The 23,360-nt window shown below is 33.7% G+C and overlaps 2 protein-coding genes across 2 annotated transcripts in view; one reads left to right on the plus strand and one right to left on the minus strand.

Annotated features, from left to right (window-relative positions):
* Positions 1-4,646: 4,646 nt before the first annotated feature.
* Positions 4,647-16,494, minus strand: LOC113519913 (pickpocket protein 19-like). The gene is made up of 10 exons (XM_052898518.1): positions 15,950-16,494; positions 14,530-14,724; positions 12,267-12,470; positions 9,396-9,528; positions 8,454-8,558; positions 7,755-7,953; positions 6,805-6,858; positions 5,608-5,686; positions 5,394-5,512; positions 4,647-4,952 (listed from the first exon to the last, which is right to left on the minus strand). The coding sequence occupies exons 1-10, from the start codon at positions 16,081-16,083 to the stop codon at positions 4,858-4,860; spliced, it is 1,317 nt and encodes a 438-aa protein (XP_052754478.1). The 5' UTR covers positions 16,084-16,494; the 3' UTR covers positions 4,647-4,857.
* Positions 16,495-19,848: 3,354 nt separating this feature from the next.
* LOC113518006 (probable 2-oxoglutarate dehydrogenase E1 component DHKTD1 homolog, mitochondrial) overlaps positions 19,849-23,360 on the plus strand; it is a 42,024-nt gene continuing 38,512 nt past the window's right edge. Inside the window, exon 1 of the mRNA XM_052898589.1 lies at positions 19,849-20,126. Coding sequence (XP_052754549.1) covers positions 19,997-20,126 — 130 coding nt within the window. The 5' untranslated portion in view covers positions 19,849-19,996. The remainder of the gene's footprint in view (positions 20,127-23,360) is intronic.

Below are 23,360 nucleotides of genomic sequence, written 5' to 3' on the forward strand. Positions count from 1 at the left end.
ATAGTCATCACTTAATTTGTGTTTAGATCTATTCGTTCATTGTTACTACTAACTACTATCTATTTGATTCTCAACATAGACTGTTTAATGACTCAAGTTGCTTGAAAGTAATAAATGTACTCGTAATTGCCTACTATTATTACGCTAACCAGATGACTCTGTATCAATTTATTATGTCATTGCTTGATATAGTATTTTTAAGCGAGTGACAGTGGAATAGTAAACCCGTCTGTATAATCGGTATACGCTGGTGGAGCACCAGTGAGGAACGATAGATGAGAATAAACGTAAGTCCCTTAGCCTATCGTGACGAATTCCACAAGAATAAACCATAGCGGTTTTCAGGGGAAAACTGCATAGATGTCGACCTTATAGGGTATACTCGCCGGCGCTATCGGTATATGCTAACCGGACACCAGTGAGAGATGATAGGTGACGATGAAAGCAGCTTACCATCAACGTGACGAATTCCGTAAGAATTGTCCACGATTGGTTCCAAAAGGAACAACGTGATGTTCGATCTCATAAGGCATATTGCTAGTAATGGAGCTGTTAGATCCCCATTACTAACTATCCTTTCTTACTTCCAGTTTACCTTCTCTTGCACTGATGTACTATTTGCACTGGTGTATTATTATATTTTTTTCACTATTCACCTCATATGACATTGAAGTGATGAAAGCGAACGATCATACATTCTATTTATACTTTTTTTGTATGCATCCTGGAATGGCAAACAAGCTGACGACCCACCTGATGGAAAGTGATAACCGTCATCTATAGACATGAGCAATACCATGGACATAACAGAGTATACTGTTTCACACATGATAACCCCCTTGTTACTATTCCTGAGGACTCAGGTGTTATTCCTCTGTACCCTGTAAATTAACTGCCATATCCCACCCTTCAAACCGAAACACAATTGCTTCACGGTAGAAACACGAATAGGACAGAGGTACCCAAAGTAACATGACTTTTGTACAAAGTTTGCCTCTAGTACTCTCTGAATTGAATAGATATCTTTTAACTAACCTCTATTTTCATCATAGATAAATTCGTTATCCCAAATCTGGCCACATCCGTAGCCCAAGATAGTCACTACTAAAGTGAATACAACAACAAAGAATTTTGAATACATCCGTCTTTTGAATCGCGTACTTAGTTAAAAAATATTTTATGTACCTGTGACATCAGTCAATGTGATTTTTTTATATTGACTTTAGACATGCATATAAAAAAAACTAGAGCTAAAATCAAAGTGCCTTCGGTTCATAGATTAAGAACAGGACCTGGCAGTCCAGAACCAATATATAATAGATAGATAAATAGATACTCTTTATTGTTTCCTCCAAAAGATTACAATAGTAAACTTATTATAAATATAAATAATTACAAGAAATAATCACAATGAAAAAACAATGGGCGGCCTTATCGCTAAGAGCGATCTCTTCCAGGCAACCTTTGGATGGAGAGGACTTTGGAAGGAAACAATTTGGTGGGAGGCACGATGAAAATTTTTGTTAGTTCTAAATATGGGAGATGTGATATAATAAAATATATACAGCCTATATTTGGCGGTAAACACGAATTTTGTGCGTAAAGCTAAGTTAATCGATACTTCGCTACAAGGACTGGCACCACTTGTCGCAACATTAGCTTCAGAGAGCTCATAAAATGGTAATAAAACTCCACTGGAGGCTTGCTTCAAGCGTGAAATAGTTAAGATGCGAGGGCCATAAGCCATGGCTGTTGTTACCATATTCACTAATTTAAGCAACGTGTCTAGAATGTTCCAGTGTTCCAGAAAATCTTCAAAAATCACCCCTGCCGCATCGGATTCCAAAATGTTTGAAAATATAACATTTATCATAGCAGTAACAATAGAAATACTCTGATTACTCTGCTTTGGATTACAATCGTGAGCATATTTATTTCTAATATGAAATTTTCCAAATGTCTTATTCTCTGAGATAAGTTTACAATTAATTCAAAATAGTAATGGATTTCCAACTCGAATGTTTATTTTTTGTTTGCATATTTTTTTTTTTTATTTAATGGATGATAATGAAATGGCAATCCCGCCCGCGCTATCGATATACACTGACGAAATACCAGTGAGGAGTGATAGGTGAGGATGAAAAGGCAGGTTAGTTAGTTTATTACTAACAATCCCTTCCCCCCTTGTTTACATATTAGGTATGTGATATTATTATATGAACTTTTTTTAATTATTATTCTCTTTTAAATTAATAACTTTACTTAATAGAGGATTGCTATTTCTTTCTACATGCTTTAGAAAATTCGCATCGACAAATTAATTTGCCACTTGTATAGTCACATTATCGTATATCGAATTATACGAAATATCGAACTATTATTGCGTATCATATTATTCGCCGTACTTTTTCTTTCTTTTCGAAGTTCTTCAAAAAGGGCATATTAAGGTTTTTTAAGGGTCAGGAATGTGCGCGTGACATCCCTAACACCAGGGGTGTCACACGTCCTTTGGCTGCGCTAACCTTATTTACCTTCAAACCGGCCGTATACTTATTTACAGGCATCCACAGGTTACGGTAACCCCATTTACCATCAGACGTGACGTATACTTATTTGCCACCATAACAGTAGAAAAAATTAAAGTTATGTTGGATTTTGTTAAATGTGTCGAACAAGCGTATATTACAACAATGATTCGCAGTTTATTTTGTTGAAGAATCCGTAATCACACAAAATAAGAAGTAAAGCGCACATCTTTTACAACGTTTTACTTCTATTATTTTTAGTGTAGTAATAAAATTTATATTATTATTATATTATTGAAAAAAAAAACTCTGTCCCATAAAATAACTAAGGCCTTGCCACACGACACGTAAGATTATCGTCGCAGATTTTACGGCCTACGAAATCACACACTGCACTTCTCCCTCAACCTTGAACTTATCTAATAAAAATTAAACAAGGTTCAATGTAACTTGAACTAGCTGTGCCCACAGCTTTATCACGTGACCGGGACAAATGGATAGACCGGAATAAAAAACCCTTATCCAATCCAAACACTGTATATGTCTAAATTAATAACGATTTGGCGACATTTTAAGACATTGAGAGGTATTAAACAAACAAACTTACTTTCATGTTTATAATATTATAAACTCAAATTCGTAGCTTTATCTGCGTAGATTGAATAGGATAAAAATAATAGAATACTTTTATCCTTTCTCGTTCCATTAGCCCAGCCGTTTAAGCATAATTAAATAAAATGCATTTAAATCTTAGATTATAGAGATAGTTTTTTTTTTTTTTATACAACTTAGAATGGCAAACAAGCTAACGGCCCACCTGATGGAAAGTGGTAACCGTCGCCTATCGACATGAGCAGTACCATGAACATAATAGAGTATACTGTTTCGCCCATGATACCCCCCCCCCCCATGCTTTGCCATTCCTGAGGACTAAGGTGTTATTCCTCTGTACCCCGTAAATTCACGCTATATCCCACCCTTCAAACCGAAACACAGTTATGCAAACACAACTGCTTCACGGTTGAAACACGAATGGGACAGAGGTACCCAAGCAATCGACTTTTGTACAGAGTCTCCCTCTGGTAGTGATAGTGTTTCTATACAAATGCTTCGAGAAAAACGGGTCGACATTTTCATATAATTTTGCGTGATAAATATTTATAAGTGTTCCTATATTTATTTTGACTTATATCATGGACGAAACAGTGTATTCTGTTATGTCCATGGTACAGCTCATGTCTATAGGTGACGATTACCATTTCCCATAAGGTGGGCCGTCCGCTTGTTTGCCATTCTCAGTTTCATAAGAAAAAATAATTATTTCTACATTTTTAGTGCCTAACCACTCATTTTATTTATTAAATAATACTTATAAAAAACAAGTCGGCTAATTTGACAATTAGCTAACAAAAGGTTGATCTTTGAGGCTCGATAATCTATCTAGATAATCTAAGATTTAAATATTTAAAAAATTTCATATTAATAATAATAATTTTATTATATTTATAAGTAAGAGACAAAAAAGTATTACATATAGCTTTTGAATATATGTTTTAAAAAGTATGCGCACTAGAAACATCCTTCATTCATAAATATTTCAAAGGGCGTATCGACGATTTAGACCTATACACAGAAAGAGCATGGCCCGACATAGAGACATTATGAAAATATAAAGGGAAAACCAACCTAAGGAACGCATCTGTTGGTGTATTCACCACCTATGGTACGAAGGAAAGGACTGAGGAAAAAGGAGAAATTGATTGAATAAAGTGTGTATATGGAAAAAGAGAGATACTCTAGTTGCGGAGGAGATACTAGTCAACTGCAATGGCTCAAAAGGCCAAGGTTGCATACTCATCTGCCCTTACTCTAGAACCGGACAGATCACTAGAGAAGAACACCGCTGACACTAAAATTATAAGAAATATTTAAAAAAAATTGTATATATCGTCATCATATCAGCCAATAACTATCGATTGCTAAACATGGATCTAAAAAGATAAAAACATAATTAGTTGGTTAAAATAAAAACGAATTATATTTATACTCACAATAAATTGTATTTATACTTACATTTAAATTTATTTAATTTTTATATTTACATTTAAATATAGGCACTTATACTTAGATACTAAGCAGATAATTCAATCCTGTCTTAATTTAATTTTAATTGAAATATAGTGTTACAGAAAACAATCAACTTAGTACAAAATGTGTACACAATTTTCATTTAACAATATCTCATTTAACGTGGTCTCTCAAACTAATTTTTAATTAAAACTCAGTACTAGATAACGAATTTTATGTATATTTGCAAGGCAAAAATTTATAATTAAGGTGCTCGTCTTATGCATAATATATATATAATTTCTATAATACTGAGAAGAGATGCACCGAAAAATACCCCAATTACACCTCCTATATCCACTGAAAAACAAAAACAAAATAGGTTAGAAAAGGTCATAAAAGGTTCATAGATTGATAAATTTATAGTGTAACAATATAATTATATTAGTTGTTGTTGTTATAGATTGTTAGTAATGCAGACCACCAGTACCATTGCTAGCAATGTACGCTGTCTACAATCTAATGTAGGTCAAGAGCTGTAATCAAATATTAACCTACACGTACCCCCCAGGAAATCTACTGAACAACCACTGCTAAACATAGGCCTCCCTTATTCTGCAAGTAGTTGCAATGCTTGGCAACCGCAGTTAGGCATTGGTGATGTTTAAAAAGTGACGCTGCTGTCCATCTCTAGAAAATTTAAGTTCCTTTAGGCACCTCTTACGATACCCACGGGAAATAAAGACTTTTAGTCTTCGAAAATTATTAGCTCTATCGAAGATGATAATTATGCAGCATTACCAACTAATCCAAGTGTTTCTCTGATAGCAACTCGTCGGACTCGCAAAGACGGCAGTTGTACAAGTTTCACTCGAACTTGACTTCCACGCGCCACCATTTCTTCTGTGTTCTTCTGTTCACTGCAATCAGTGGAAATAGATACATTAATTTTCACCTTCAAAAGTAGTAATAAATAATTATATATCTAGCTTATGTATAAGTGATTTTGACTTACGTTTCAAATATATGGACAAGCTTATAGAGTACCTCTTCACATTTCATCGGGCAATCGCAATTTGTTGCGCTAAATAAATCTATAAGAAAAATTTTCAAATATGAGTTTCATTAGACCACAAAAAAAGAACTATTTTCGTTTATCATAACACCAAATCTATCAGTAAGTAGAGTGAACTAAGTTTCAGAAACGATTCCTATATGCTCTACGAGTAGCTTCATGCACTATTTCGTCTCATATATGTTATTTAGTTAGATTACGAAAACTCCTCTCTTAAATAGAAATAAAAAAGTAATTGAAATTAATGTTTATTTTCTCCATAATTAGAAATATATGAAACTGTAATTTTGTTTCTTCCGTATATTAAAACTTTCACTGCTCTCTACAATTTTTGTTTTGCAAACTCTGTAGAACTCGTAAATGTACTTGTGTGTAATTTACAGACTTTTATGTGTGTAGGTATGTATGTATGTATGTATTTATGTGTGTCGGTTTATTATTATTAATTTATGTATTAATGTTATATTATTATTTATGTACTTTCATTATTTACATATGTAGGTGTATACAGTTATTTTTATTGTATTATATATTCAATTTTTTACTGGGTATTATTTAGTTCATCTATAGCTATACCCTTGCACATTCTACAGTTTTCCTTCAGCTTCTCAAAGGTTGACTGTAAGATATAGCTTTATGGGATAAGTCCGCCATTGTATATTAAATATTTTAATGTATTCTGTATAAATTATGTACTATAAAGATTTTACAATACAATACTTTTAACAAGTTTAATGTGTTAGGTCTAAACATGTAAAATTTTACGCAAGTTAAAACACAGAAAAATAGTGCACGTAAATTTTAAATTGCAACAAAACTTGTCGAAGTAAAAACACTCATCGAAATCAGTTCAGCACTGGCCACATAATTGCGTTACACAAAAAATATACAAACGTATTGAAAACCTGCTCCTTTCGGAAGTCGCTTAAAACGGAATATTTTATTTAAATTTATGAGAGATCACGTTTCATTTCCTCTTCATCTCTTTGGAATCGAATCTAAATTTGAATAAGTGAGTGGAGTTTTTCAAAATAAAGTGAGGATTGGGATATACATATACAGGTATAAAAAGTAAAGTAGATATACAGATATGTACATGGATTGAGGAAAATTTATTTTCTCTTATTTAAATCATACCTCTATGTTTACCGAGACATGTAAGCCCTTGAATGTCACACATTGGATAATTACCTGCAAAAGAATATCAGATTAACACAACCTATGATATCTTATTCAGAAAGCTTATTGTTAATGCTTACAACCTTTTATAGATCTATCCTATGTAAGCTGTTAAAAAAAACATTGTTTATCAAAAATTCGTATCATCATCACCCCTCGCCCATTAAATTCTCAGGAATGGGAACGCATGGGGGATATCATGGGCGAAACAGTATACTCTGTTATGTCCATGGTACTGCTTATGTCTATAGGCGACGGTTACCACTTTCCATCAGGTGGGCCGTTAGCTTGTTTGCCATTCTAAGTTGTTTAAAAAAAAAAAGAAAGAGGAGCCAATGCTTTGTCGGGATCACACGGCGACTAAAAATTTTCATATCAATCAACAATTTGTATGAAAGATTTGAATGACCTTGAAGATAAAAACAGTTCTTTTTAAGTGGGTGAACATGGATTTGTAAGTCCACCTACGTTAAGGATGATGAGGTGAGGATGAAATCAGGATTAAACAACGATGATTTTTAGGTAGTACTGCAAGAAGATCTGCTACCTAATTTCTGTTTTTTTTTTAATGAGTAAAGATGGAATGATATCCCTGCCTGCGCTATCGGTATACGCTGGCGGGGTACCAGTGAAGGGTGACAGGTGAGGATAAAGGCAAGTCAGTTGGCGCACAGTAACCAATTGAACAAAAATTAACCACTATGATTTCCAGGGAGAACGACCTGATAGGGTGTATTGCTAGCAATGGGGCTGTTAAATCTCATTACTAACAATCCCTTTCCCCCCTATCTAGTTCCTGTTAGTAACCCTTCCCTTCCGGGCCGGGGGGAAGGAATTGTTACATTCCATTAGCATCCATTATAAAAAAAAATCTCTCTCGTACACACAATTTTAAATAAAAGTCTCACCCAGTCTCGGCATGAAGTGATGCGTACAATTACAAAATTCAACTTGGGCTAGAGCCCTACAATAAAACCTGCAATTATCATATGTGTACTTCATAAAAGTCCAGTGATGGGCAAAAGATGGTCGCTCGTGTTCGTAAAGACAAGTGCGCGGCGGCCGCGACATAGAGCTGACGGATTGATCGCTTAACGTCTCTTCTGCCTAGAAAGATATTTTACAAGTTTTTATTTAACATTCAATATCATATAATAATCCTTAACTAATATTATAAATGCGAAAATGTTTGTTTGTCACACTTTCACGTCTAAACCGCTGAGTCGCTTATGATAAATTTTGGTATAAGAGATAGACGGGGCCTTCGAGACGATTATTGGCTAGTCCTTTTGCTAGTTATTGAGCACATCGTGATCACGCGGACGAAGTCGCGGGTAAAAGCTAGTAATATATTTTTTATAGTATATATAAAAATATTTAATTTTACAGATTCAACGCATAGTAATGGTTTGAGCATGCATAGCATAACCTTGCATGCGTTTATAAAATAATCTGCAACAAATAGTGAACATGTTTTAAAATTTATGAATTAAGAAGAAGCAGGTATACAAAAGCCCTCAAGTTAATATTCTACTACATGATCACCCATCCAAAAGACGATGTCTCTCAACGTTGCTTAACCTCATAAATATTTACAACGGTATTACCTTCAATATAATTTCGTAGTCGGATACAAAAGGGATAGCTACGGGCTGACCCAGCACATTTTCCATACCAGCAAACACCATGTCGTCAGGTGAGTGGACCCTTATCTAAAAACAATCATTCACGCATCATTTGTCAGAACATTCCTTTTTGATATCTCAGTACAAAAAGTTGTCATGTAATTTAGATCCTTATACGTATAAACTTAAAGGGGATCTTGCAAACTTTATGGTTTATATTGATTTTCCATTAATTACCTAATGGGTTAAACATTAATTAGAAGACATTAAGCACAGAACTATAACCTACATATACTATGTTCATGAATTAGCAAACTATGGTCATATACTTAAATCCCAATTTCGAATTTCGAATTCAAACATTTACTATTAATAAGGGCCACCTATCTACGAAGTATCTTATTATTTATCGATGTTTTTTTTTTATGCAACTTAGAATGGCAAACAAGCTGACGGCCCACCTGATGGAAAGTGGTAACCGTCGCCTATAGACATGAGCAGTACCATGGACATAACAGAGTGTACTGTTTCGCCCATGGTACCCCCCATACGTTGCCACTCCTGGGGACTCAGGTGTTAGTCCTCTGTACCCTGTAAATTCACGCCATATCCCACCCTTCAAACCGAAACACAGCCATGCAAACACAACCGCTTCACGGCAGAAACATGAATGGGACAGAGGTACCCAAGCAATCGACTTTTGTACAAAGTCTCCCTCTGTCTCTTCTATATACATGATTAAAGATGCTTTTTTCTGTGACAAAATGTACATACAAGTACATTATTCAACAGAATAATAAAACTTTGTGTTAGCGCTCCACACATGCATAATACACGAAGTTTGTTTGGTAGAAACACGAGTAAAAGTTATGGGAATGTTCGTACAAGTTAATCTTGCGTGAATCTTTGCTTATGCAAACTCACCCCAATTTTCTGTTTGACCGAAAGAAGCAGAGAGGGCTGCCGACGCCTGTTCACTGTTAGCACAGAGTCGTTTCCCGTGAGACGAGAGTTGAACACATAACATTCCCCGTACTCCGTCATGATTGGACGAAACCTGTGGAATGCAGAATGAAAGATACTATTTTGATATTGGGAATGACAAACCTTTCGGTCAATTTCGACGACGAAACGTCATTTATCAAATTTTTTTCTATACCTTATCCTTTAATTTAATAATTTTTCGAAATTACTGCTTTATGGATTGCCATAAACTAAATTTACAACAATTTAGACTTAAATCTATTAGAAACTTAGTTCATATTGGTCCTTACAATAAAGATTCCTCCTTGATATCAAATTGAAATTTTAATTTTAAAGATCGGTTTAGAGGAATGCCAGTTTATGATCGACCCCAATATTTATGTATAATAAAGACTGTGCATCATCTGCATGGTACCACTATCCTACTCGTAAATCACACTAGCGATGTGGCCCATCTGCGCACGGGTAGAATAAAAATTCAAAAATAGAATGCTGCCTACATACATCATTATAAGAGCCGTAATAATTCCACTGCTGAATACAGGCCTTCTGCGTAGACTGCTTAGGAAAAGGTCCTGAGCCATCTTCATCTACTGACTCCCTGCAATACATTTGTGGTTATCACTCCATTTAGTAGAAGGTCTACACTGCGGTTGCTTGTACGTGTAGTTACCTGTATGAGTTACTAGGCTGGAGTACAAAAGGCTATCTTCGAGCTATAAAAAGCTATCTTCTCCATTGGTTGCCTATGATACTTGCTATTAATATAGCTTTCTATATGCGAAACAATTTTTAATATCAGTTTAGTTTTTGAATTTATCTATTTCAAACAATCAAATCCTTTCTCTTTATAATATTAGTATATCTCTTTATATTATAGTATAACATACAAAAAAATCTAGTAAATTTAGAGCTTCTTCCTAGATCATAATTTCTTAAGAAATACAATTTATTCACAATTTAAAATTCTTATTTTTCTAAATTTATATTAAGCATTCTAAATTTGTCTGTTTGGGAAAATGTTACAAAATTACATCACCATTCGTCGCCAACCGTTGTCAATAATAAATACTTTTTTGCAATCAATAAAGTTCATTCGCATATTATTTGCTGATAATTGAAGCTCCTGTTTTTCTTTGTTCAGCAAAAAATTACTCACGCAATAGATAAACAATTTTGTGCGAAACGTAATTTGCGCAAATATAGAGAATGAAATTGTAAATACACGATTCAGTATTCAAATATTTTTAGTTATTTTGCATCTTAATGTGGAAATAAAGCATACGTCTCAAACGAAGTTATCGAGTCATACTATTTCACTGACATAATACTCTCTCTCTAATAGTCACTGTTTAAACTATAACACACCATGCAATTAAGCTATTTGTCCTCAAAGATATTAGGACAATTGCAGGCAAATTTGTAAAAAGTGCCTCTCTAATAATCAAAAATACGTGTAATTCCATTTACGTTTATAGTGTGAGTTGTTTAAAGATTTACGGTACATTTGTGTACACGTTTACGTTAATCATTACCAATTTTATAAATATAGCAATGAATTTGTTTATTTACTATGTACCTCATAGTATCTTAAGGACTTTACCATTCATTATAAAGTTTAATATACAAGTACTATATGCGATACAGAAGGATATACCTACACTACTTTTTATCCCGGTCAATAAACAAATCCCAGTCGCTCAGACAAAGTCGCGGGTAAAAGATATATTTATTTTTATTTATTTATTTATTCTTTATTGACCACATTACAAAAAAAATGTCCGGTACAAAAGGTGAACTTAATACTATATAGCATTCTCTCCCAGTCAACCTTTGGCAAAACAGAAATGCGGTGAAAAAATTGAAAATTGTTACTGATAATAAATTACACATGGGAATATTATTTTACAAAACTATCCCGTAACTGAGTTTTAATATAATACAATATGATGTTATACTATCTCAGTGATGACATAAATCACCCTAGAGACTCGTATACAACAGAACAAAAAGAAATACACTTAATAAATTGTAAGATGTACTAGTATAAAACAAAACAAGACGAGGGGCTTACAATAATTCTCTGTGTGCTCACGAAATTCTGTAATCGTTTTTCCTTAATTCAATTATATATATATGTAATACTAATTTATATATGTAGTTAAAAGAAGGAATGTTAGATAATAAAAAAACAGCGGTCAGATAGACTGTGTGTCATCTGATAGAGTAAAGAGTTCCCAGAACCAACATATGTTTGATAAGTTACAAATTAAATAAAGTAGGATATTTACAAGAGGCCTTTGGTATTCGATTTATTATTTACTATTATTTCAGCAATTAATTGTCCACTGCTGGACATAAACCTTCCTCATAAAGTGAGTTTTGCCAATAGTTGTTACGCTTGGCAGGCGGGTTAGTAACCGCAGTTTTTTTTTTTATGGGTGAAAAGGGAATGGTGACCCCGCCCGCGCTATCGGTATACACAGACGAGGCACTAGTGAAAGGTGATAGGTGAGAATGATTGCAGGTCAGTTAACCCACCATAATAAATTGGACGCATGGAGGTCGACCTGAGAGTATATTGCTAGCAATAGGGCTATTATACCTCATTACTAACAATCCCTATCCTCCCGGTAACTGCAGTTAGACCTTTGAGGATGTTTTAAGAGAGACACTGCAGGCCATCCTTCGCCCTCTCTTAGTCACCTCTTATGATACATCCACGGGAAAAGAAGGGCGATTCGATTATGTATTTCTATTCCCCAATTAACTTAGCTTGATTAGAGAATAAATAAATAAATAATACTAAACTGATCACAGCAGTCAAATAGCTTTCTGTCCCACCAGCAATTAGACAGAATATCAGGACATTTCGATCTCACTGTGTTAACCACGTCGACAAAGTCTTCTAAGCAGGTGGAATTGATTTTGCAAGATGCGCATGTTCGACAGTACCTCACGTTCCAAATGCTCACTTCCTTGAAGAAGTCCACCATTGCTTTCGGGAGGTGATGTCTGGAATAAGTTATAAGTGATTATGATCTGTAACAGTCATGATACTTGAAAGCAAGCCATGGAGGTAGTCTATAATATACAATTTAGAATGGTAAACAAAGTGTCATTATGGAAAGTGAAAACCAGCGACGGTTACAATCAATGCGTGTGGTTTACTATTAATTGGAACATCAGCTTCTTTGCCATTCTCAGTAAGCTTACATTTTTATTTTTTAAGTTGGAAGTAAATTATACATTTTTAAACTGATATGTGTCTCTTTCCTAACTGCGGTTTCCAACCCGCCTGCCAAGCGTGGCAGCTACTAACAATACTCTCCTTTTGGGAAAGGCTTATGTTCAGCAGTAGATAGTTAACAGCTAAAATAAAAATAATAATAACGTGTCTTTTTAGCCTTTTCACTATATGTTTTTAATTTATTTTGCTTCTACTGTCTTAATATGGACACTTGATACGCATGGAAGAGAAATGTGTTTAAAAAAAGGTGTTAAATATGTATGTGGATAAGAGCAGAAGAAGACCTAAAAAGATCTGAATGGACTGTGTGAATGAAAGATGATATATTCAGAATTGGAGTGAATACCGAAATGACTGTGAATAATGAAGAATCAAAACAGAAAAACGTATTACACCGACCCCAAATAAATATTTTTTTTATTTATACTACTTAGAATGGCAAACAAGCTGACGGCCCACCTGATGTAAAGTGCTAACCGTCGCCTATAGACATGAGCAGTACCATGGACATAACAGAATATACTGTTTCGCCCATGATACCCCCCATGCGTTGCCATTCCTGGGGACTCAGGTGTTATTCCTCTGTACCCTGTAAATTCACGCCATATCTATTCAAACCGAAACACAGCCATGCAGACACAACTGCTTTACTGTTAAAACACGAATGGGACAGAGGTACCCAAGCAATCGACTTTTGTACAAAGTCTCCCTCTGGTAATTGGGAAAAGGGTAACAAAATGATGAAAATACAGATACAACGTAAACTGTATACAATCATACGTGTAACATATTATAAAACTTATTAACGAATATTTTTTGTGTTAACTAATGTATATTTTTAGGATTAAATATATTTCAGAATTATAAAGAATGCGTATTATACATCCAAAAAATACGGGTGAAGTAAGAACTTTTCTTTTTGAAGTCACTTAAAAAATAATTAGAAATAATAAAATAATTATTAATATTAATAATTGTCAGCATTTAAAATAATAATTCATTGATTATCTGTCAATCATTTTGATTTATGATATTATTTGTGTCAGAAATTTGATAGAAATTTTAGCTGAGAAAAATTTATCTTCACATCTCTGAAGGAACAATGTTCTTTTTCATATTCTACATTATGAAACTGCAAAACGAAAACCATTTGCAGAATCAATAGTGCACCCAAGGGACGAGTTGCGATATAGATTCGAAACTTTCTTGTTCTATACGGGACCTTTGGTACGAAAATAAGCTTAAACATTTAAAATAAAAGTGTATTTTAAAATAAGAATATTGTAAAATTTAATAGAAATAATTAAAATATAATCAAAATAGTAGCTAAAATTTGTTTTACAGTTGTTTTTTTATATACCACTGTGGTAGCAAACAAACATTTGGCCCACCTGATGGTAAGCGGTTACCGTAGCCTATGAACGCCTGCAAAACCAGAGATATCAGGCGCGCTTTGTCAACCCTGAAGAAACCTCTTTACCCCCCTTTTGAAGAACCCCATGCCATAGTCTCTTAGGAAAACCTCGGCAGGGAGCTCATTTCATGACTTAAGTGTTCGTGGGAGAAAACATCCGAGGAATTTATAAAGTCCCGGATTCTATTCCAGGTTGGACGAATTTACAAAATAATTTTCTATATTGACTTTCTGATTTCAAAACACAGGATAAGCTATTTGAGAATTTAACGATTAATTACGAATTAATCTAGATGGTTTCCAGAAGAGACTGAAGATCGACCTGATAGGGTATATAGACTTCTTAGATCCCCAATTCTAACAATCCCTTTCCCTGATAATTATAACGATGATAATAATGATATACTTACTCGCTTAAATACTTTTTTATGTTCCCCGTATCAGCATACTGGCACACTGTTACAGCCGGGAATGGAGTATCGAAATGTATGTAATTCGTGTCAACCAAATAAGACACAGCGTCTCCAGAGTATATACTAAATATTGGTTGTAATATTCTTGATGCAGTAAATCCACTCGCTGACATTACTAGTAGCCAAAATATCCTAAAATAGCAGAGGATAAATTTAGACTTGTAAAATCGTTTGTCTTGATTAGCTTATCAATACACAGCCACAACTACTAAATCTAGAAAGTTCAAATTTGGAACATATATCTATTTTACGAGTTATTGTAATTATTCGTTAAGAAAGAATTTTTAATAATTACAACTTAAAGAGGTGAAGAGACTCGCAGGAAATCGTAGTGAGTGGCAAGAGCTCCACAGAAAAGAGCGCAGCTCTTAAATAGGATAGATAGATAGACAACTTAAAGTAGAAACACGACACAAAGCCTAGTCACGTACAAGTCACTAGTTTAATATAAAATTCGCCTGCATGAGTACCTTTATCACCCTCATGTTTCTTGCGCCAAACAGTTATGCTTGCATGGCTGTGTTTCAGTTGAAGAAAGATATAGTAGAGAAATAACAGAGTACTACATGAATAACCCTCGTACGAGGATCATTCTCCCTTTTGTGTTAACATTTTCAAAACCACCTATTCTAGAATACAAAGAATACAGGAATGGTAACATAAGAGGATTTGCGTCACAATGTTACGAGTATGCTGTAATACACATGATCCTGTTTACATTGCCTCAGTTACTACTTATTTCCTATTCCCAGATGCATAAAGAAAAATAATCATACGGATTCTTAGAATGCCAACAAAAATCGAATACAAATGTCGGGAATTTCTTTTACATTTCTCCCCCATTTTTCATGAATAATCTCTTCACACTTGATTTCGTCTTTCAATTTAATAGATTACTCTCAGTTTAATATATTACTTGGAATTTGCATATCCAGTTTAGATAAGTGTTTCAAGTCAAATAAATCAGGTACTTATTTAAAAGCTATTAAGTTTAAAAATGCACGATTTTTTATATAATTAGAACTAACAATCTGACGACCTACCTGATAGAAACGGTAATGGTCGCCTATAGACATAAAAAGCACCAATACAAAGAATACTTTTGATGCCTCAACGGCTCCAATACAAGTAGAGCAAATAGTTGAAAAAGATATATATCTTTATAAAACAAATCTGGCAAAAAAGCATGCAGGTATGGTAAACAGTCACTGTAGCGTATGGGCACCTGCTACACCAAGGTTGTTTACACTGAGGGATCTTAATACGCCCTTTTTGGGGAACCCCATATTGTAGTCTCTAGGGAAAACCTTGGACAATGCGAACAAAGTCGCGGGTGAAGATTAATTATAAACCTTACCTTTTATACATCGGTATATAAGACATGGACAGCATATGCCCTATTCCGTGCAGGTTACTCTCGTCACCGAAATAACGTATTTTCTTACTAATTCTACTAAATATTGACCCACAAAAAATGTTATTTATGTTCATCTTAGCAACTTTACGTTAATTCTATATTTAATGTATTGTTCTATAAAATGTGAATATTGAATTTAGTAATAAATTCTACTAAAAAAATACTTTAATTACTGTTAAAATTATTATGGAATTAATAGGAAAATTGTTACAATTTTATTGGCGAAGTTTTCCTTGAAAAAAAAAAAAAGCCGTATTTGAAGAATTGACAACATTTATTTATGTTACTTTGTCTTTGCCAATTCACCTCCAATTTTATTGATTTTCTTTCATTCTCTAGAATTTACTCCTTTGCTGATTCTATACTAATTTTATTATGAAAGTTTTTTATGGAAGAAAATCCTAAATATCTCAAAAGTTAGAGTTTAATTTATTTTTATTCTTTATAAAACCTTTTATGTAGGTATTTACGTTTACATTAAAGCAACTACTGTCCTAACGTCTATATGTATTACTAGTGGCGTTACGTTAATTAACGTTGTAAGTCTAACATCATGCATGTGCGTGATATTTGCTAATGCATTTTATTTGTAATATAACTACGTTAACTTCACATCCATTACAATGCAATAAAATTTCCATTTTAAAACAAGTTTCCATAGATAAATCTCGTGATGGCGTCTAGTTTCCATAATCAATTAACACCAAATTAACAGTTATTAGATATTTTTAGTTGGCTATCAGAACATGTTTTGAATACATCATTCAGAAATAATGATGACTAGCTTTTTCCCGCGACTTTATATATATAAATTTTAAAAGCAGGTAAATAGTATTTCGTTGAATAAAAGTAAAGGAATTATTAAAAAAAAGAAATTAATTAAATCAAAGAAAACTTAAAGCCAGATTTTAAGTTCGATCTTCAGGAATACATCCAAAAACCAACGAAATAATGAAAGAAAAATTTAATTAATTAAATCAAAGATAAAAGTAACAATTGTAAATTGCATCCAATATGGTGCAATAATTCTTACGTGATACTGGCACGAATATACAAACAGATAGATAGTCAGACACACAAGTAATGAGACAAAATGTTTTAGCATCTATTGATCTTATTAAGACCGAAGAGAGAAGATATTTTTTTTAATATATCCCTTGTACAGATGTTTTCTATTTACAAATTTGTTATATTAATAAGACGTACGTGAGTTTGTTTGTGCCACCTCTCAGTACGTTAACGACTTAATCAATCACAATGACATAGGCTACTTTTTATTCCGGTTAGTACTCTTAAATAAATATGTATAGCAAATTCCAGCAAAATCGGATACCAGGAAGTGCTCGAAAAGTGGACTACAAATGAACCGGAAAGGAGGGTCCGGATGATGGACGGATATATGAACAAAGTAAGTTAGATAAAAGCTTGTAGATGCTACAATAAGCAAGTAGGTATAATATTATTGGATCGTTCCCGTGAAGCGAATATTAACTGACTCTTTCAGACAAAATGAATTATTGATAACTAGTTACTACCCGCGACTTCGTCCACGTGACCGAGATATTTTCACTGAACAGGTTGAAAAGTAGCTTATGTCCTTTTCCATCACCTACAATATGTACATACCAAATTTCATAGAACGGGGGGAAGCTAGCCTGTTGCTAGCAATGGGATGAGAATCCCATTGCTAGCAACAGGCCTGTTTTCATACTCATCCATCACCCTTCACTGGTGCTCCGTCAGCGTATCTCGTTAGCGCAAGCGGAGTTACCATACCATTTTCACCCATCAAAAAAAAAAGAGTATCGTAAATTAGTTAACAAATTGTTTAACATTATTCATCCACAGTTTATCTGTTACTATGCCATTCTTTATGATTATTACATATGACATAATTATGATAAGGTTATCTAAAAAAACTCCCAAACAAACAACATCACATACTCGGTATCTAATTATATCATTAAAATTGGTATACTTACTTGATATTTTTATCTTTTCTCTCTTAAGTAAATATTGAGTATGTGGAATTAGAATGAAAATCTTCCATTTATTGATCCAGTACATAGTCTATCCAATTTCATATAAATTCATTCAGTCGATTTATCGTGATTAAATAACAAACATAAATATACACATGTAATTATGTGGTGTCCTCTAAGTGTATTATATCTTAACATATTCATGTTTAAAATATTGAAAAAGAATAAAAACACTAGTAAAAAAATAAAAGTTTTTTTTTTTTTTATAATTAATTGTAGAGGACCGCAGTTACTATTTTTTTTATGCAACTTAGAATGGCAAACAAGCTGACGGCCAACCTGATGGAAAGTGGTAACCGTTGCCTATAGACATGAACAGTACTATGGACATCCATGGATGGATATCCATGGACATGGGGGTTTCCCCATGCGTTGCCATTCCTGAGGACTCAGGTGTTATTCCTCTGTACCGTGTAAATTCTATTGATAATTTTATTTATGTTTGATATAATGAAGCATGAGCACTTGCGCCAAGCAATAAAAAACACGTATTGAAATACACTTATACTTTTATTATATTTATCTATTACAATTTCCTCAGCCATATATATTACTTGTTACAAACACCCCAGAGAGAATCATTCTGCAGCGCCCTCTCGCTTACTCTCCCGTAACTTCTCTTCCGTTGTCTATGTGTAATGTTGCAATTGTTAAAATAATAATTGTGGAGGCTGGAGATACCAAACAATTAAACTCAACAAATTCACTGTCATACCCCACCCTTCAAACCGAAACACAGCCATGCAAACTGCTTCACGGTTGAAACACGAATGAGACAGAGGTGTCCAAGCAAACGACTTTTGTTCAAAATTTCCCTCTAGTAAATTATTACATCGAAGATAATATTATAATTAAATTATTTGTTTATTTATGACTGATCACATTTCTGATACGGAGAGGAAGTGAAATCAACTCGAGAGAGGCGCATTGAGTAGCCAAATAAGGTAAACAGATAGGCAGGTAAGAATCTTTATCTTTATCTTGCTCTCTTGCATCATTAGAATGTTGAAATAGTTTTTATAATGGACGATAATGGAATGGTAACCCCGCCTGTGCTATCGGTATACGCTGACGGGGCACCAGTGAGAGATGATAGGTGAAAATGAATGTAGGTCAGTTAGCCCATTGTGATGAATTTTACAAGAATTAACTACAATGGTTTTCAGGAGAGACCGCGTGGAGGTCGACCTGACAAGGTTTATTATTACAATCCTTTCTCCTCCGTTATAATAATTAGGTAATTATAAATACAAAGGACAATAGAATTTGACTAAAATTTCATACACATTAAATATGGCCAAGATCTAATCTACTCGTATGTAGGTGCTGCCCTCTGATATCAAGAGTTTTAGACCGCCTTCATTAGTCGAAGGTAAAATACCCATTATCGCAACTAGGCATCGTCATTTTTTAATGTTTTGGAAGAAACTTTTTGGGAAAGAACTTATTTTTTGTTCTGGTTAATCCATATTTATATTTAATTCAATGCAATAAAAAATTATGGGTGGATTCGTGTTAGAGAAAAAAATCATCTCTGGATTTCTAGCTCCACCCGTGCATTCAAATTGTGAATGCAAGTGAACGAGTATTCAATCAATTGTATGATTATCTATAATTTGTGTTAAACCATTATTATTTAATTAAACATGATTGTCTTAACTGAACTGAACAATTACTTAATTACAAAACAAATCGTTATCAAATATGTTTATCACGATGTAGTTACGACTTGAATAATTATCTACTGTCACTCCCTATAATAACAGGGATAATATCACACATTCTCCATCTCTTTCATAAACACGAGCAGTCGTATGCGAGACGCGCTTCTGTTCACTCCCGCGCATCTCAGTTTAGATGACCTTGACATTCAATTCTAAATTCAAATTGTAATTAATACGTTGTTTATTATGGAATAGTGCTTTCTTATTTAAAGTGAGAGACAATGTTTGCGTTAGGTAAAGTGGGAACGAGACAGCTGATAAAATGGAAGGAGCTTCGTGTTTACAATCGTGTGATGTACAACTCCGGCGCAGGAGTGTTCGGACATCGACCTAGAGTAGTGAATGAAACTGGTAAGATTACACTGTTACCATTAACCCAGTTGTCTTAGGGCATACATATATAATATATATATATATATATATATATATATATATATATATATATATATATATATATATATATATATATATATATATATATATATATATATATATATAATATATAAGGGTATATAAGGGTATGTAAGGGTATATATATATAAGGGTAACCCATACTGTGTCGGAACCACACAGATCATCAAAGCCTAACTGTAATTGCCAGCTCACTTGTTAAGCGTGTCAACTACTAGTAAAACCTCTGTTGGGACAGACCTACGTTCAACAGTGGACAATGTAGTACTATCATGATGATGATAGTACTACATTATCGGGGGGAAGAGATCGTTAGTAATGCGGGCTACCAGTCCCATTGCTAGCAATATACCCTGTCAGGTCGACCTCCACGCGGTTCCCCCTGGAAACGTGGATCACGTGGAGGTCGACCTGACGGGGTATTTTGCTAGCAATGGGACTGATAGTCCGCATTACTAACAATCCCTCCCCCTCCTCTATTATCACGTTGACCTACATTACAAAAACATAAGATACAAATATGATCATATCAAAGTTGAAAACACTTAACTTACTGAGATGGACGGTCTGTTATTTGATATGCCATTCAAAGATAATTTCAAACATTAGAGAGATGATTTTAAACTCTACGTTTTCTTTACAAAATGTTGCCAGATTATTGAAATTTTAAATGCTTTATTAGCTTTAGTTAAGTGCCTATTTATGGTATTTATTACGATACGGAACTGGTGACTTACATTATTTAAGATTATAACATTTACACAAATTATTATTTCGTCTATAAAACAAACACTCTCATTTTGTTTAATCACTAAACATAACGTCTGCAAATAGCCTCTATCTACATATGTATTTAAGATACAATGTAAAATGGAAATCATCAGCACTATTTCAAAGAAATATTCTAACAGAGAAATTAAATATTTTTCCAAGAAAAAATAGTTCGTAAAAGTAATCTCCAAGGCATATTCTACTATGAAGTCAGCTTGGGAAGCTTCATTTCCTTAACCCTGTGGTATTGTCGTGTGTTTATTATATCCACTGGGTTAGCCTTACAGTCTTCCAATACGCTCACCCAGGAAAGCATGAGTACAATAATATATAAAAAGGAATAATACACAAAAATAACAAAAATAATATAAAAAGATTTAACTCAAACAAAAAACGTCTGAACACAAATACTCTGTGGTCACTCGACGAAACTCCAGCAAGTTGGAGACAAATACATCCAATTGCGGATACTGGCTCAAAATATCATTGAGTAGTTTCAATGCAATGTATAATATAACCCTGTGTGTGTGGTTGGTAACGTGACTTTGCTTCTACTAAAAGGATACCAAAGATTTTTAGAATAAAATCGAAATTATTTCATTCTATAGTATTAAATGCAACTTTACAGATATTATAAATTTGAAAATGAGTTTGTCTGTTACCCTTTAGCGCTTTAATGACGCAACCAACTGTCGTGATTAAGAGTTCTTACTAGTATTGTACCTACTCGTAAATATGTAAGCTTGTTGAATAAAATTTAATATACATTTATTTATATATAAATATATGCTCCTTAGCATCCTCCTTACCCTAAAAAAAAAGCTGATCTTGTCAGCATATGTTGGTTATGAATTTTTTTTATGTAACTTAGAATGGTAAACAAGCTGACGGTCCACCTGATGGAAAATGGTAACCGTCGCCTATAGACATGAGCAGTGCCATGGGCATAACAGAGTATACTCTTTCGCCCGTGATACCCCCCATGCGTTGCCATTCCTGAGGACTCAGGTGTTATTCCTCTGTACCCTGTAAATTCACTGCCATATCCCACCCTTCAAACCGAAACACAGCTATGCAAACATAACTGATCCACGGTAGAAACACGAATAAGACGGAGTTGCCCAAGCAAATTACTTTTGTACAGTCTCACTCTGGTTAAAGTTAATGTTTAAGTATGCGAGATAAATAAACCGGGATAAGAAGTGACCTATGTCCTCCACATAGATCACTTCTTATCCCGGGTCGTGAACATACCTCTATTACGCGAATAAAGTCACGGCTAAAAATTAGTAACAAATCCTATTAATATAATAAATGCAAAAATTTGTAACGATGGATAATATTAGTTACTCTTTCATACAAAAACAAATGAACAGATTTGAATGAAATTTAATACATGTGTAGGTTATACACTAACGTAGCACATACAATAATTTATATACTTTTTAATTCACGCGGGTAAAGCCGCGTGATACAGCTAGTAGTTAATAAATATTTATATTTGTTAAATGAACTGCCAACAAAGGCGTATGCAACAACATTTTAAAATGTCAGCCTATAGAGACGAGAAAAATCATTATAGTAAATCTCTGCCCAAATTCTGATACGTATTACGACGGCAATAAAACTTGACCAAAGTAAACCTTAAGTCTTTGTGTTAAAGTTCTCTTCTGTTGAAATTTACGCAATTTGCAATTGCTACACGCAACGGAATTCGGGTCCCGCTTCAATAAAGTTTATGGGACGATCGATTGGTTGCTGTTCAATAAAAAGAACATACTGACGTTAACACATTATTTGAAATTTTATGCAAGTGAATATATGTGTAACTTATTTTTTTCTTGAACTTCTACCACTCTCTATGGTAAATTATGTATTGATGCTCGTAGAAATGTGTATGGAAAAAAATAATATAATCTTTATTACTTAGTAATAACGTAAAATCCTATTAGTGACATTTTCTTAGAATCGATTCGAAAGTTTTTTGTTTCTTATTTATCCCTTCTTTTTAAAAAAGGATGGGCAAAAGAACGTAGCCTGTATGGGCTTCTTTCTAGCCAAGTCTTACTTTTAATTTATTCTTCAACAAATATAAATTACAGAAATTAAAGAAATTAATTCTCTTCATGTCCGATGAACCGTTTTGTGTTGGCACTGCACAATTATTATTTTTTTCTACGTTTATCTACGATTTTACTATAATGAAATATTTATTATATTTTACACTATATTTCAATTCTGAAACAATGTTGCGTTGTATTATTTACATCAAAATAGCTTTTCTGTTATAAGCACTCTTGCAGAATATGTAGATATAAAAATTGTCGAAAAAAGATCTGTATATTCAATTATACTCATATAGTCGACGATAATTTTTGATAATATTCGTTCAGCCATTTTCTG

This window comes from Galleria mellonella, unplaced genomic scaffold (assembly GCF_026898425.1).
Source record: "Galleria mellonella isolate WM207_F2 unplaced genomic scaffold, CSIRO_AGI_GalMel_v1 utg44, whole genome shotgun sequence".
Taxonomy (NCBI): Eukaryota; Metazoa; Arthropoda; class Insecta; order Lepidoptera; family Pyralidae; genus Galleria; species Galleria mellonella.